Source organism: Lonchura striata, chromosome 6 (genome assembly GCF_050655825.1).
Source record: "Lonchura striata isolate lonStrDom1 chromosome 6, ASM5065582v1, whole genome shotgun sequence".
NCBI lineage: Eukaryota > Metazoa > Chordata > Aves > Passeriformes > Estrildidae > Lonchura > Lonchura striata.
Genome location: NC_140708.1, coordinates 14,710,024 through 14,725,009, shown reverse-complemented (window position 1 = coordinate 14,725,009; position 14,986 = coordinate 14,710,024). Strand labels below are relative to the sequence as shown.

The following is a 14,986-nucleotide window of genomic DNA, read 5'->3' as shown; positions in this document are numbered from 1 at the left end:
TTTTATGGGGTTTAAAGAATGTTTGTTTTCTGTTTGTGTTCAGATTGTTCCTCTTTCAACAACTGCAATAATGTAGTTGAAGGGCATCAGCTGTGTTAACTTCTCTGTTAAATGCCCAGAATGTGATTTCCCTGTTCTGCAATGCCACCACGCAGCTGAGCAGTCCTTCCCTGCCTCGGAAAGGGAGATTAAGGAAGCACAGCAAGCCCGGCACAGCTGCGGGTGCAGCGGGACACCAAGGCAGACCAAGCTGCCGGCTGAACAAGCAGCAAAAGTCCCAAGGCAGAGTATGAAATTCTAGAAGAGTCATCATTGTAGCCGTCAGGGCACCTCACACAGGCTCCCGCGGGAATCGCCGGTTTCCTCAAGCTCTGCCGCTGGAAAGGGACTGCTTTCCCTTCGTCCCTGCCAGGCCGGGTGCATGACCTTCCCTCGCACGTATCTCTCTGACGTGTGTCCTTGGTCCCCTTCCAGGCAGGCCGTGACCTGGCACTGGTCCCACTGTTCGCCAGATCCATCCCCAGCCTTCCCGCAGGCCCGTCCCGCCCGCGGCCCCAGGGCGGCCCCAGCCCCGCCCGCCCAAGGAGCCGAGCACAGCAGCTGCCACTTGCGCTGAAGTCCAAAGGCTTCACTGCCGGCAGGGCACTTTCCGAGCTCTCTGCACTGTATTTACTCACCTTGAATCTTTGCTGTTTGTGCGGAGCTACCTCAGTGCCAGAGAGGAATGAAATGTTTTTGAACTCCCACACGAACAGCTTCGTATATAGACTGTAAACAGATGTTTTAATGGCCTTTTCCTGCACACCACACACAGCCTTTTTCCTTTATTTAGGGATTTCTCATTTCTGCAAACTTTTTACTTACTGTCTATTCTTCTATCCCTCTTCACATTGAACAAAAGTACTGCCTATACCTAACTCCACCCTTATCTTTCATTTAAAGAGGTTCTCAGGAAGCTCTTCTGTATGTTCTCAGGAAGCTCTTCTGTAGCTTCTCCAGACAACCTAACCAAAGGCAGAAGTTCTGGAAGCAATGGGTTGCTTTTGTGAATTAGGGTCACAGCATAGATGTGAACAAATTTCTTACTTGTGTCCCAAACCTATCAATGCCAAAAATAACAGGCACAGCACCAAAGGACTCACACAAGAGGGAGGGGGGCATATAAACAGTGTATAAACAATTTTAACTGAACTAAAACTGTTTTTACAAAGCTTCAACCTGTTTCAGAAAAGTTGTTCTACCACAAACATAGATCGAGCCTGTAGCAAAACAGCAGTGTGACTTTGGCCACTAAACATTTTGCAGCTCCCCCCATTATATATACACATACATTCCAGCCAAAATTAGAACTACTGCATACTTGAAACACAAGGGCTGCGTTACAGGTCCAGGGTTTGCTCTCATTTGAGTGGAGGAGCAGGTTGTTGAACAACATGCATCACACAATTGAAGTAGGTCTCTTCTGCTTTCTCAGAAACACTTGTCTCATATTTTCCCAAGATCCTTTTGAAGAAAGCAGTTATGGTAGCATGACAGTAAATTAATTCCTTATTCTACTGTTAGAGTGAGACTGATGCTGAAAAAAAGAAAAAAATTTGGAAAACACAAATCACAAATTTGAATAAGGAAGAAATTACAACAAAACAAGTTATAACATCACATCTTGCATTTAAATCAATGTAAAAGCTTTTCTAAAACTGGATTGTCTGAGGCAGTGGCATTTGTAGGATTTTCCAGATAATGTGAATACAAGACAGCATTCAAATAACCTGCACACAGGAATTTCTGCCCAGTCCCAATCTGGAGTGCATCAGTTTGCACTAAAACCAGCACCAGAGGCAGTGTAAACAAATCACCTACAAGCCTGCAAAAAGCCTTCAGAGGAGGGAAAAGGCCTGACTTTTTATGCCTGTGTCATCACTGAGGGTGTTGCATCTGTGTCAAGGGAAGGACCAGAAATTCCAGCTCCCACTGGAGTTTCTTTAAGGTCAGTGCAGCACAGGTCAAGTGCTGGCACTCAGGGCTGGACAGTTCTGTGACCTTCCTGCACCACAAAAAACTGTCAGCACAAACAAAAGGGTGTTCGGCAGGATTCAATGCACCCCAAGCTGTGACCCCATCTCTGCTTTACAGTAAAAATTGTCGGAAGTGAGCAGGGACCAGAAGATGCCGAAGAGGAAGAGCCGGTCTGTCCTGCGGAGCTGTGCGCCGGCGCTGAGCGCCAGGTGGAGCTCGGAGATGTAACCCTGGCCAGCAGGAGTGCACGGGAGCGCCTGACCCACATTCCTTAAATCCTACTACCTTTAACACCTCGGGGGACAAAATCTCCCCTTCATCACACCTGTGATACCATTGTTACTGGAGCCGCCTTTAGTGCCTGTAGGCATGCAAGAGGTGGCTGGAAGGGGATGGAAGTCTGCAGCATCGTTTCCTTGCTTTCTAAGCTTCCTTCGCATACCATCTGAGTGGTGTAGCCTGTAGTATACTGAAAGCCTGATAATAAGACAGATGACATCTGTTTAGGTCACATATCTGAAAGGATTAATGCTCCCAAAGACTTACTTACAAGCTGCAGCTTAGTACTCTGCTATCTGAACACATTGGCCCCGGTACATGTGATGGCTGTCAGCTCAAGGCTCAGCACTTCTACAGCTCGAGAAAGATGGAAGCTAGACATCCAAGCAACCAGGGCAAAGGATATGCACCATTCCCTTCATGGATACAGTAAAAGCCACAAGCAATGTGTGCCAAGTCTGGTGAAAGAGTTCCAGGGGAAAGAAACAACTTCATGGCACTAGTTTTGCCTGTGGCAAGGTGCTGCCCCACAGAAAATGGACATGCTCAATCCAGCTGGCAGTGGTGAAAAGGGAGCATAACCATTTTTATTTGGGGCACAACTGATGTCTGAAAGTTGCTTTCTGAACAAGAAAAGGAACAAAACTAGTCCACATCACCCACAAAGCTTACTCATCTCTTTCCCTTTAAAACCACATGGCTCCATAGAATTGGTCCTGTGGAGGGGCAGGGGAGTGGGATGACACGGATTATAGCATCAACAGAAAGCACCACAAGGTTCTTGTGCCTTCCTCGGCAGGCATGAGGCGCTTGCAGGACACAGTACTTGTGGACAGGCAGTACCTGCAGACATGAGCAGCCCAGGGCTCTGCACACAGGCTCACAGGCATAAGGTTCCCCTGTTTTGATGAGGGTCAGCTGGATCTTGTGGCCTGTGTAAATAACTGTTTTGGGAAGAAGCTGAACAGAATGTTATATTCTCCATTTCAGATCCACAGTTCTGAATGGAGGGAAAAGAAATAAAATTTAGAAATCAGTTCTAGACCCTAAAGTCCCCTGAAGGGGAAAGACACAAGAGACTGACGCAGCAAGTTCCACTAAGTTATTTAACTGGTACCATGAGTGTTGATTAGAATTATTTCCAACTCATAAACCCACATGCTGCTTCTTTCTCTCTTGCCAATTAACAGTATTACTTAGCACTAATAAACTGCTTTCATTTTCAAGGGGCTTAAGAAGACAATCACCTCAACATGACTGAAAGGAACAGATGGCAATGAAGTATTAACATCACAATTTCACAGTTGGAAAAGCTTCTGAGAGAGGGGGCAGTAGCAGTGTCTGGAGGATACCTAGTCCTGTTCCCTGTGTGGAGCTGGAATCCCTTGATCTCGCCTCCACTCTCAGCCTCTGCTTTAATCGAACCTCACCACACATTACCTTTCCTAGAGCAAAGCTAGACTGTTTTTCTTATCCATTCTTTAATAGTTACTTACATCCTTCTAGATGGCCTCTTACCTCAGCACATCTCCAGACAGGTTGCTACTGCTTTGGATTTAAAAGACTAAATGTCTATCCAATAATGCAATTAGTCCAGCCTGTCATTATTCTTACTGGCTATCAGCAGAGAAGTGATCAGGAAGAAACACATTGCTCTATCCATACAGCGGGGATGCTCTTTTCCCCTGAAACATCTTGGTTACATTTCAGTACAAAACAGCTGACTGCCTTTTCCTTTTCTCACTCACCCATCTCAGAGGAGGACTGTGCAAAAGTGCTGTTCTGTGGGGCCTTTTGGCTCAGCTGTACAACAAAAACTTTCTTAAGCTGCATCTGGAAGGAAGATAGGCCTTCTGTGGAACACGGGTTCCTAAGGCAAAACATGTTCAGGTGAGGACTAAACAAACAAATACAATGATTTTAATAGTAACTGATGTAACAATGACTAAGCAACTGTTTAGAGTGCTGTTTTGGCTTTTTTTAAAGAACTGATTTAACTATGGAATGTTTTTATTTAAAGCATTGAGATAATACCCTCTATTTCAGTATTTAACCCCAAAGATTATCTCAAATTGAAACTGAAGCAGTAATAGTGCCAAATGTCTGACAGGAAACCTCCTTCAGGAATGGTAACAGTAAGTACTACTTCAGAATGAAATTAATTATTCAGAACTATTTCAGCACATACTGATATTAGTATCAATTACCTTCAATCTCTTCTGAGCCACTGAGCTAATATCTCAACACATTATCAATGTCAGCCATCAAGTATCAATCTATAATGTACAATGAAATCCTTCTATAGACGTTAGTGTCTAGGGACAACATAACATATCCAAACTACTGCATTACCTGGGGCTGTTCCTGCATGTTAACGTAAAGAAGATGTGCGAGTGTGCCAGTGCATCCCTCCCTGAGAATTCCTGGGGAAGGCATCCCCAGTCTGCTCAGCTGGAACTGGTACCTGAGCACTCAGGCATGGTGCAATGCAAACTAGTTTTCAAATGGACTTGAGAAAATAATACACACTATTTCACCCCAGCTTGACAAGCATCTGTGTTCAGCATTGGCCCACTCAGTTTTCAATCTAGTGTGAGTTTTCCTGCTATTTTATTTATATTTAAGAGTAGAATGTAATGGATGTGGATTTTCCTAAATTAGAAAATATCAAAAACAGAGTTCTCACATTTACAAGAGTAACACTTCAACAGAGAATACTTAATATACAAAATGGCTGCATTTGATTTTTTTAGAAACTGAACCCAAATGCAAAGTGAATCCAAATAGCCCTTTTTAAAAAACTTCGATTGTACAAGTAAAACAACTTGTTTTATCCCTGTAGCTAATATTCAGATGAATGTTTGTTGTTGGGGTTTTTTTCTCAGATTTCCATTATATTTTGTACTTTAAACCTTTCCAAAAGTGTAGGAAGTTCTCAAACATAAACACTATTTATTGTAAATAATGGAAACCCTGATTAATAACATGAAGATTCAGAATGCCTGTATGAGCATCTGTTTTTCTGAACTTGCAAATCATTGGTATCCTTTGCCTTTACTTGTAATTTATTTTTCTCATTCAGGAATGATAATCATATTCAGGACTGTAGTCATACCAATGCATAAACCATAACTGACACCAGAACTGTATCAAATACAAGAATTGTTCCAGGTTTTATAGCACAAGAGACAAAGAGTTCAAGGGATTTTGCTATATTATTCCAGTTCCTTCTACAAAATCTCTCTTTCTGACCAGTTTGATACTGGTCTTATTTATATCATCTTCCTACATCTGGGGGCTTTATTTTGGATAGGTGCTAGGAATGGTAGGGGTGGGAAGGAGAATACAGTTTTTCCATATGTCAAATAAAGTATGGATATAAAGTATTGGAAGGTACTCTTGCTATTTTAAAACTTTAGTTTGACTCTTCAGATCTTTAATTCTCCTGTACATGTGAGGACAAGCTAACAGACAGCATAAGGTTTTAGAACACTATAGTACTTAAAATTCTCAAAGTGTAATGTTTGAAGAAATGGGAAAAATTAACATTCAATATTCTGGACCATAAAATAAGCCTGTATAGAAACTGCTTAACTAAACTCTAAATAACAGCAGAGCAATTTTATTTAGTTACTCATTACTTCCTTACTCCAATTAAAGCTTCAATAAAAGGAATTTTAACATTCAGAATCATTAGCAGAACTTAGATGTTCACAGCTATAGAGGCATCCTGAGTAAGGCATTATATTCCAGTGGCTTCACACTTGGTTTGTATAAAACTCATTTTGAGCTCAGACCTCTCTGAAGCCAAAGTCCCAGGGTCTGAATGAAGCCTCCTGAATGCAAGGTGAATTTCACAGGAGCCAGCTTATTAAATTTCACTTTGTCCAGGAGTGAAAAGATGATCTTGAACCACTCTACATCATTAAATTAATGCATCACAGGTCATTCCAACTAGGAGGTCCTACATTTAAGGATTTTATAGATGAACGTTTAAAGCTCTCCTAATCACCAGGGGTTCCTCTTGATATGCAAATGTCACATGAACATTAAGGTGTCAGTCTGCTAATTTTCTGGAAAAAAAAACACACCAAACCAATAAAGCACAACCACACACATGTAAAGAGAAGTCCGTAATTGCACAGCAGTAAGTTCTCAGACACTGCAAATTTTCTTTTGAGACAGAAATTAATGTTTCTCTTCCCTCTCACAAAAAAAAAAAAAATATTGCACATCTAATTTCCCCAACAATCTGAGGCATTCACCAAAGGCACATATGACACTAGAAATAGAATTCTCAGCTTCCTTGACAAATCTTTTACTTCAAACAGGCCCTGGACGTTGGCTGCACTACACTATAACAGGTTTCTCACTGAAAACTTGTTTGTGAAGTTTTTTCTAGAAGAAAATAAATCTTTAAGCTGCCCAAATGACCAAGGCACTCAGAATAACCTTAGGACTGTCCTTTGGGGAAGACACAAGGTCTCACTTTCAGCAGACGCCTGACGTCAGACCAGAGAGGGAACATAAGACAGGCAAAGGTTATGTGCAAACTGTCCCCTGTGGCTTATGCAAGAGCCAAATAACCACTGCTCAGGATAGATGCACATAAAAAGAACTCACTGGAAATTGCTTTTAATATAAACAAACCGAAACTGCTTGTGAGTTGTAGGGTATGGTGGTGCCATAGGCTAATCTGAACAGCTTCCATCTCAGGTCTCTAAAACAAGCACTCAGTAAGCAATTCACATTACATCAGTCATCTTTGTAACATGTACATTTTGTAACACTGTACATTTGTGTCAATCACTTGGTAAACATAAGTTCTTGATATTCAGAGTGTAATTCATCATAACTACAAACTAATTGGAAAGTTGATGGAGTGTCCTCCAACTGTACATGAGCTTGCTAAGGGAAGAGTTCAGACTAGCAACACTAAAATTACTTCACAGTTATGTAGAAAAAAGTTACAATTCTTTGTCATAGAACATTACACTAGTTTGTTATTTTTTCTACAGTTAAAGTGGGCTTATATTCAGGATTATTAAATTAACAGCAAAACAGCTGCCAAAACAATTTAAGGGTGTGATTGAAAGCTAAGAACTTTGATTAAAGCATAATTTTAAACTTTGTTTTCTAACCCTAAATTATTAAAATACAGAAAAGAGTTATCATTATTTCAAAAAAATGTGTCATTAAAAAAGAAGTTCCATTCCTTACAATACAGTTTAACACTAACATAGAAGGAATCAGTGCTACATTAAATACAGTCAAGAGCATTTGGATGGCATTATTTAAGTATATTCTTATGCTCTCTGTTATATGGTCCAGCCATGGACTTCTCCTTGCTTTAATGTATATTTGATGTTCACTGAAGTTTTCCCTCTCATCCTGATGTGGGCTGTCCACATATACTGTGTTAACGCTTAAGAGTCAGCATTTATGTACAATTTAAAAGCAGCACAGCAATCCTACAGTCTACAGCTGTGCTCACTCCACTGCAGTACTGGAGCGAGCACAACAGCTTGGATATCTCAGGGAATGCATCATTGTTCTGAAAGGCCTTTTTTTCCCAGTTTTTTCAGGGGGTGGCTCCTTATTGCTTTTCTCAGCAGGCTCTGTCTGGAACTGTTCTATTTGAAACTCGAGATGTTTTTGAATGGCTACCCCAAGGACTTCCGGATCCACAGATGCCCCATACACTTCCCATGTCATTCCTTCATCATCCCATCTCACTTCACGAACTGGAGATTTGGGGGCCTCCGAGCCTTGCTCCAGGTTCACCTCTGGGAACACGTGTGAGTGACCTTCTGCTTCAGCTGCTGGGCTTGTTGCCACTGATTTGCATTCCATGGTTGGAAGAGTTTGTACCTCGGCATCTCTGCGCTCCAGAGCTGCTTTTAGGCCTTTGGTTATGTCATTCATAGAGGTCATAGTCCACATATCCTTAGTTGTCACTACCATGTCTGCACCTTGCTGGCTGCTCAGAGCAACATGGGCAGCCTTGGCTTCTGGAGGAGCTCTCTCCTGTGGAACAGGTTGAAGCTGTTCTCCAGGAATGTTACAGCACTTCAGGATTTTCTTGGCATCCAGGCCTGATTCACTTACTGAAGACACCAGCTTAGGATATGTCAAAATGTCTGAAGCAGAAAAGGAATGAAAGTAGCCAGGTGCTGCCTGTTCGTTTCCTGTCTCACTGGCAGAGCACACCAACCGTGGCACGAGCTGGATGGATGGGATGGGCAAGGAGTGGCAATAGGCCGGGATGGTGGCATCTGCCTTCAGGGCGTCCTGCCTGAGACTGCAGGGCCCTGCTGAGTTACTGTGAACTGTCATTGCCATGGGGGAGTACACAGAGTTTGGAATGTTACCATAAGTCAGACCCCCATGAATAATCCCAGGGGCTTGACTGAACATTGTCCTGTTTTGGAAACTGTTTCCAGGCATGTGGGGTCCAAGAACAGCAGCATGAAATGTGCCAGGATCTGTGTAAACAGTAGTGTTACGTGGAATACTGCCACTGTCAAAGGTGTTTGTGGGTACTTGTTGGTCTCTAGGTAGGACTGGAAGATGAGTCACAAGGTTTTGATAGTGAGATGTATTTTGATTTGTTTCTGATCCGTATCTCTGCATTTGGTCAGACATCCTAGCCACTGGCAGACTATGACTGCAGCCAGAAGAGCTTAGGCTGGAGTAAGTAGCACTGGTTTCTATGTGAGTGACATGAATCTGCTGTTTGCAGCTGCAGGTTAGGTCAGAGTGGCTTCTCTGAAGGGCAGTTCCTGATTCTTCCATTTTACACATGCCTTGCTGGTGAACAAAGCAGGCTGAAGAAACATTCTCAGTAGTGCTGCTCTTTACACACATCCTAGTGTCCCCCACTCCCCAGGACGCTGAGGACTGTTCAGTGACAAGAACATGGTTTGTATACTTAGTTCTTCCCTCTGAATGGTCATTGGCTGACTGGTCATTTATGGTTTGCACCTCTGATCCAAGTCCCATCATCCCAGGCTGTGAGGAGGACCATCCAGGACTCTGCACGCTCCTTGCATCACTCCTGTTTTCCAGGATATGGCAGATGGTGCTACTATAGCTTTTCTTCAGCTCCTGTTTGTTTTGCCTTTCCTCGAAACTCCTTGAGTGCCCAATACAGGTCAGATTTGAGGAGCTCTTGGATAGGGGATGACTGTTGACATTCAAGAGACTGGGACAAGTAGAATTTAGTGAGTCCTGGTAGCAATGGGTGTGGAGCTGGTGGCTGTCAGATGACATGGCAAAAAAGAGAGATCTGCAAGAAATGGTGGAAAAGACACAATTTAAGTAGAAAATAAATGTCCTGGAAACTATAATCACTACTGACCTTCTGCTTGGGCTTCTTGCCTTTCACAGTTCACAAGTACTTTCTAAAAAGTACAGTACTCTAGTCTAAGTGTTTAGAAACAGTCAGTTTCCATTTTCACTTTCCCCAGAGAGCTTTTCCCTAAATTAGGTGCAGGATTTTTTAAAATTCTGGTGGGTTTTTGTCCAATTCATAAAACGCAAGAGATAAAAATCATCCTTGGTTTCTACATTTTAACAATAACTATCTCAAGATTAACAAGTATCATCTCCCCAAACTCACTAGAGCCATTTTTGGGACATCCAGAGATGTCATGTACCTTAAGCAAAGATAGAAGTATTTTCAAACTAGATAGCTTTTCACCACTGTGGTCATTAAGCCAATTATATTAACCATATCATCAAAACAAAACAAAAAAAACCATTAGTTTTTAGTCTCTTGACATCATAATTTCAGAAGTTATCCAGTCACTGATGGCGCTTTTAAACCTTGAAGCTGCAACAACTGAACAAGTTCTCTCTTTTCCCCATACCTTTCCTAACAAGCTTCTTGATATTTCATGTTACAAGAGGATCACTGTTTTAGTCCACAGTTTTCCCTGAGCCCACACAAGTGCACAGCAGGTATGGACAAAGTCGTTTTGACCCCTTGTGACAGAGATGACATAAAACCCAAGGAAATGACCTCTACCCAGCCAGTGTAGGATCACTGCCAGTGCTCTCAAAACAAATAATGCTGGGCAGCACTCCAGCTTGTCCTCACCTCTGGCACCACAGGAGGTGGCTGCAAAGAGGGATCCAGTGAAAGGCTGGAGGTGAAACTCCCCTCTCTCTGTAGGGTGAATCTGCAACTCAGCACTGCCTCTGTTAAGGGTGTGTGCTCTGGGGCTCTCAGGCTGCAAATCCACAAGTTCATGCTGGCTGTAGAAGGTGCACACTCATGACACCAGAGGCAGGGTAAAAATGAAACAAGAAAATTTTTAGCCAAAGTCTTGCAGTTCTTCTGTCCTTTTTTATAGTGCACTCAGTCGTTTCTATTTTTAGAAAACCCTCGTTTCTACCAGTTGTTGCAGTACCCTATACATTATTAAAATTTATGTTAGCAGTTTTACATCTAAGGGGAGTTGTGATCAAAGATTTTGAATTTCACCAGATTTAGAGATCCATTTTTGCTGATTGAATCGAGTCTTCCACTGACCTACTACCCATATTGCCTTGGTGTCACACAGGTGTTGCAACATTTATACAACTAAGTTATTTTAATATGCTCATATATATCTGTATCTACCCACACAAATACATATATGTCTTTTCTAAAAGAACCCACTGTGTTGAACAAAAAGATCCAGAGTATTTGTGCATTGCTTCCAGGCCAAGTACTACCAGATATTTTGTTGTGCAGATGTAGAGAGTGAAAGCCAGATTTTCTCATTTTAGACAACTTTCCCTCAGATATATTCTATGCACTCTGCCTCCTTAGCAGGTCTCTAACAGAAACCTGCATAATTTCTTGTGCACTATATCAATAAAATAAAAATGTGTGGAACAGGAAAGGTACATACACATGGTGAACAAAAGCACTCTGCAAATGTAACAGGGAAGTTCACTCTTACCATCAAGGACACAGAGGCTGCAGGGGCTCACATTCAACACTCTCATATGTGATCCTTTTAAAGTGATATTGACAGGCTTCAAGAGTCACGTAGCAGTGTAACAGATAAGAACATGCCCTTTGCTCCCTTTGCCAACCAAGAGCTCTACAGCTGATCCAGGCAGCTATCAGTGCTTGTAATTAATTCCATTTCCATTGTTAATGTCAGCATGCTAACAGGCTGCAATTTTCCCATCACCTGAAATCCACTTGTGTTGGCTGTTTTCCATCATGAAATTAAATTGAGCGTGACAACATTAAAAAATAATAATATTTGTAATCACATTCTTACAAAAATTCTCATTGTGGGTTGTGTATCAGGGACTTGCAACCAGCAGCAATATCCTCTAGCATAGGGTTTGCTCCAATTTGGACTGTATGCAGAAAAAAGGTGAATTCCCATCCTTCATACATGTTACTGCTCCTGCAGTCACTTCTGCATATCAGTATAGTCTGCCACAGAGGGTTCAAAGGAGTCAAGAGGATTAAACACCAGAGCAATAGCTGCCTACAAGGTGAAAACCTTACATTTAATCTCTTTAAAAGATAACACCTGCAAAGGCTCTCACACACACCTGCATGAAACAACACTCACTAATGGAAATCCTCAGACAGAAATATTGAGGCTCAGGTGAAAGAAAGCTTCAAACATATCTTGTTACAAATTATACTGTGGGAAGTTTGAAGTGCTCTTTTCCAAAGTTTACAGCGTTCAAATACGCTGTATATATGTGTACAAAGAAACCAAGGCTCTATTTGTTTTCTTTATGTAGCAATGGACATTACTGCAGAAGCCTCTGCAGCTGAAAGAAGGGATGCATTTGAAACGGATTTGTCACCTCACGCACAACACATTCAGATGGATGAAACAGACCAAACAGTGACATCACTGAAAGCAATACCCAGGGTGATGCTGGCAAGGAAAGCTCCAAAGAAAACTCTGAAGAAATTTATTTTTGCCCCACTGCAGGTGAAACCATGACCAAACATGGGCCAATGTGACATATATTACATATGAACATATAGAATATTCTAACCAGCTACTCCCAACAGCATCTGAACACTGTTGCTCAGACAGACCAGTGTTCCACACTACCATAATTGTAACAATTCTCCTATGGCCTTGGGCCCGCCCAAACTCTGCATTTCACACATGCACTGCTGGCACTGATTGCTCAGGGTGCACAAAAATCCCCTGAGAAGAGGCCCAACACTGCCCACACACCTCCCGAGGTGCCAGACCTCCCACCAAGCCCGGGGTCCAGCCCATGGCTTCTGGGAAAGGCTGGGAAGCAGAAAGCTCTGGATGGTCCTTCCAACACCTCCGCTGTATGGAGAACGAGGTGCCAAACTTTTTAAAAATCCAACCTCAAAATATTGTACCTCTTCAATGTCACAGCCATGCAACACCTTTGCATTTTGTGAATCAGCTAATCAGGAATGGATTGCCCACATGAAACATGGATAGAAACATACTGATTTTGTGGGTACACAGGCACCCAAACCAGCTTCCTCTGTGCATGCTGGGCAGAGCAGACTGTTTGGTTTAACTTTCATTTTTAAAATGTAAAAATATAATTTATAGGAAAGGAATTTTAGTCAAAAGTATATATTTTAAGTTCTGAGTCTGTCTGAAAGATTTTGATTTGAAAGAAAATTCACACATGAAATTCACACCTGAATACACAAATAAGAAAGTATGAATTTTTGAGGCAGTTACTCTACTATGAATATATAGAAAATTGTTAGACAAGCAGAGAAGGGATTAGGATAGAAATGGAATTAACATCCACTATTTTTGGCTTAGCTTCAGATAGCTTATGAGGGGATCTAGGCTTTCACTAATTCCACTGAACTACTTTAAAGCAACAAATGTGTATTTTGCTATGACTTATGATTAAAGTTTTGACCTATTTAATGCACCAGTAAATTTAGTCTCAAAATATTAAATATAATGTATGATATCAATTGAAAGACATTCACTGTAAATTAACAATGATTCTAAAATCCTTCGGTATTTTTCAATTCCACACATGTACTTTAATTGAAATTTTGACAACAGTCTCATCTTTTAGTTTGAAACTGTTCCCCTTTGTCCTATCTGTCCACTTAAAAAGTCCTTTTCCCTCTTTTTTAAGAACCCTCATTTAGTACTTTGTTACTATAGCAAGTTAACAGACAGTGAGGCAGTGAGAATCACCTGACATGTTGAACAACACAAGTTAGCCACAGAATTTGGGAAGAGTCAGAGAAATGTTTCTATTTACTAGAAATATGCATGCAATGCCAGAGACTTCTCTAAATTTTCCACACTTACTGTTTCTTTATATAACTCCAGTGGTCAACCCACAAGTCAAGACAATTTGTAATAATGACTGCAGCTGTTTCACCCATCTTCACTTGGCTGATCATACAACAAATTTTTTTTTCCTAATTTTATGCTTTCAAAATCAGCATCTGACTGCAAAATAAGTTATAAAATTAAAGCCAGTTTCAGGGATGAGAACACTAACATGCAAATGTGGAATTTGGAAAAGCTAAGCAATCTGATCCATACCAACATTTTTGGATGCTGACCAGGACCCTCCGTGGCAGCACTAGCCCTTTCAGAGAAGACAACTTCTGAGAAGTGTTAGGGGGTTGCAAGGTCTTTGTCCTGAATTTGCTCCTTCATTTGCATCATTCTGGCCCTGCTGTGCAATAATCAGCTCCACAAAGCAAACACAGAATTTCTGCAACAACACCAAACTCAAAACCAAACACAATTATATTTTATACAAGAAGAATAGTGTCATTTTAATTAATTTAAGGAATATACTTGAATAGAAGGCTGCTAGATAGAGGTTCTTAACTTTATTTAATCTTATTACAAATACCATGGTTATAAATTTGAAAGTTAAGAGCAGATTACAGCTAAAATGATGGAACTTTCATTAGATCCTAAGGGGCAGCAGTCACTTAGCCATAAACACTGCTGACCCCTGACTGGGGTACAAGACAGCACATACAGGAACCTGCATTTCTGCCCAAACAGCCAAGCTCCCTCAGGTACCAGTAGCAATTCAGTATATTCACACTGGGCTCTCTGCAGGCTTGCTGTTTTATAATCAATGTGGCTTTCTTACTGCAATCCATGACTAAACTTCTAAGATACATGGTTAATGTATCAAAATAATATAAGAAGGATCATCATCTAATATGACATTCATTTCTTTTAGAGCTGTACTAATTTTAAAGAAACTTATACCATCACAATAAAAAAAAATAAGAGTGTACTTATGTCTACAAATTGTCCTTGCTTGCCCACGTGGAAAACTACTTGCACAAGATAAGAAAGATCTGTTTTGCTTTAGACAAAGATTGCCATGATAGCATTATGAGATCTGATGGCCTCTCCCTTACTACTACTACTACTGAAGGACATAGTTCATTAACAGTAATCACTTACATTTACATTGGGGGGGAGTCAAACCACTCGAAAGGCATTGGCAAAACAGGATTAGCCATGGTAAAAAGCTTAGAGATTCAAGTGTCTGGGATTAGGAATTTTGTTGCTGGTGTTTTTAATTGTGATTTTATTTTGGTGAGGTATAAGTGAGAGGAATAAACAGAGGAGTTACAGTAGGGGAAAAGGTGTCACTTGTCAGAGAACATAAAAAAATGTCTCTAAATTCTGTCAATACAAAAAATAATTTCTCTAAA

The 14,986-nt window shown here is 41.2% G+C and overlaps 1 protein-coding gene across 10 annotated transcripts in view; it reads right to left on the bottom strand.

Annotated features, from left to right (window-relative positions):
* Nucleotides 1-6,914: 6,914 nt before the first annotated feature.
* The window catches only part of GPRIN2 (G protein regulated inducer of neurite outgrowth 2), a 32,842-nt gene continuing 24,770 nt past the window's right edge, over nt 6,915-14,986 (bottom strand). For 8 of the 10 annotated variants that reach the window (XM_085583294.1, XM_085583295.1, XM_085583296.1 and 5 more), the window contains one exon: nt 6,915-9,583. In XM_085583294.1, the coding sequence (XP_085439420.1) occupies nt 7,786-9,567 (1,782 nt within the window). In that variant the 5' untranslated portion in view covers nt 9,568-9,583 and the 3' untranslated portion in view covers nt 6,915-7,785. Of the gene's footprint in view, nt 9,584-10,396; nt 10,571-14,986 lie in introns of all 10 variants that reach the window. The other 2 variants (XM_085583293.1, XM_021536177.3) reach the window with 1 other exon arrangement.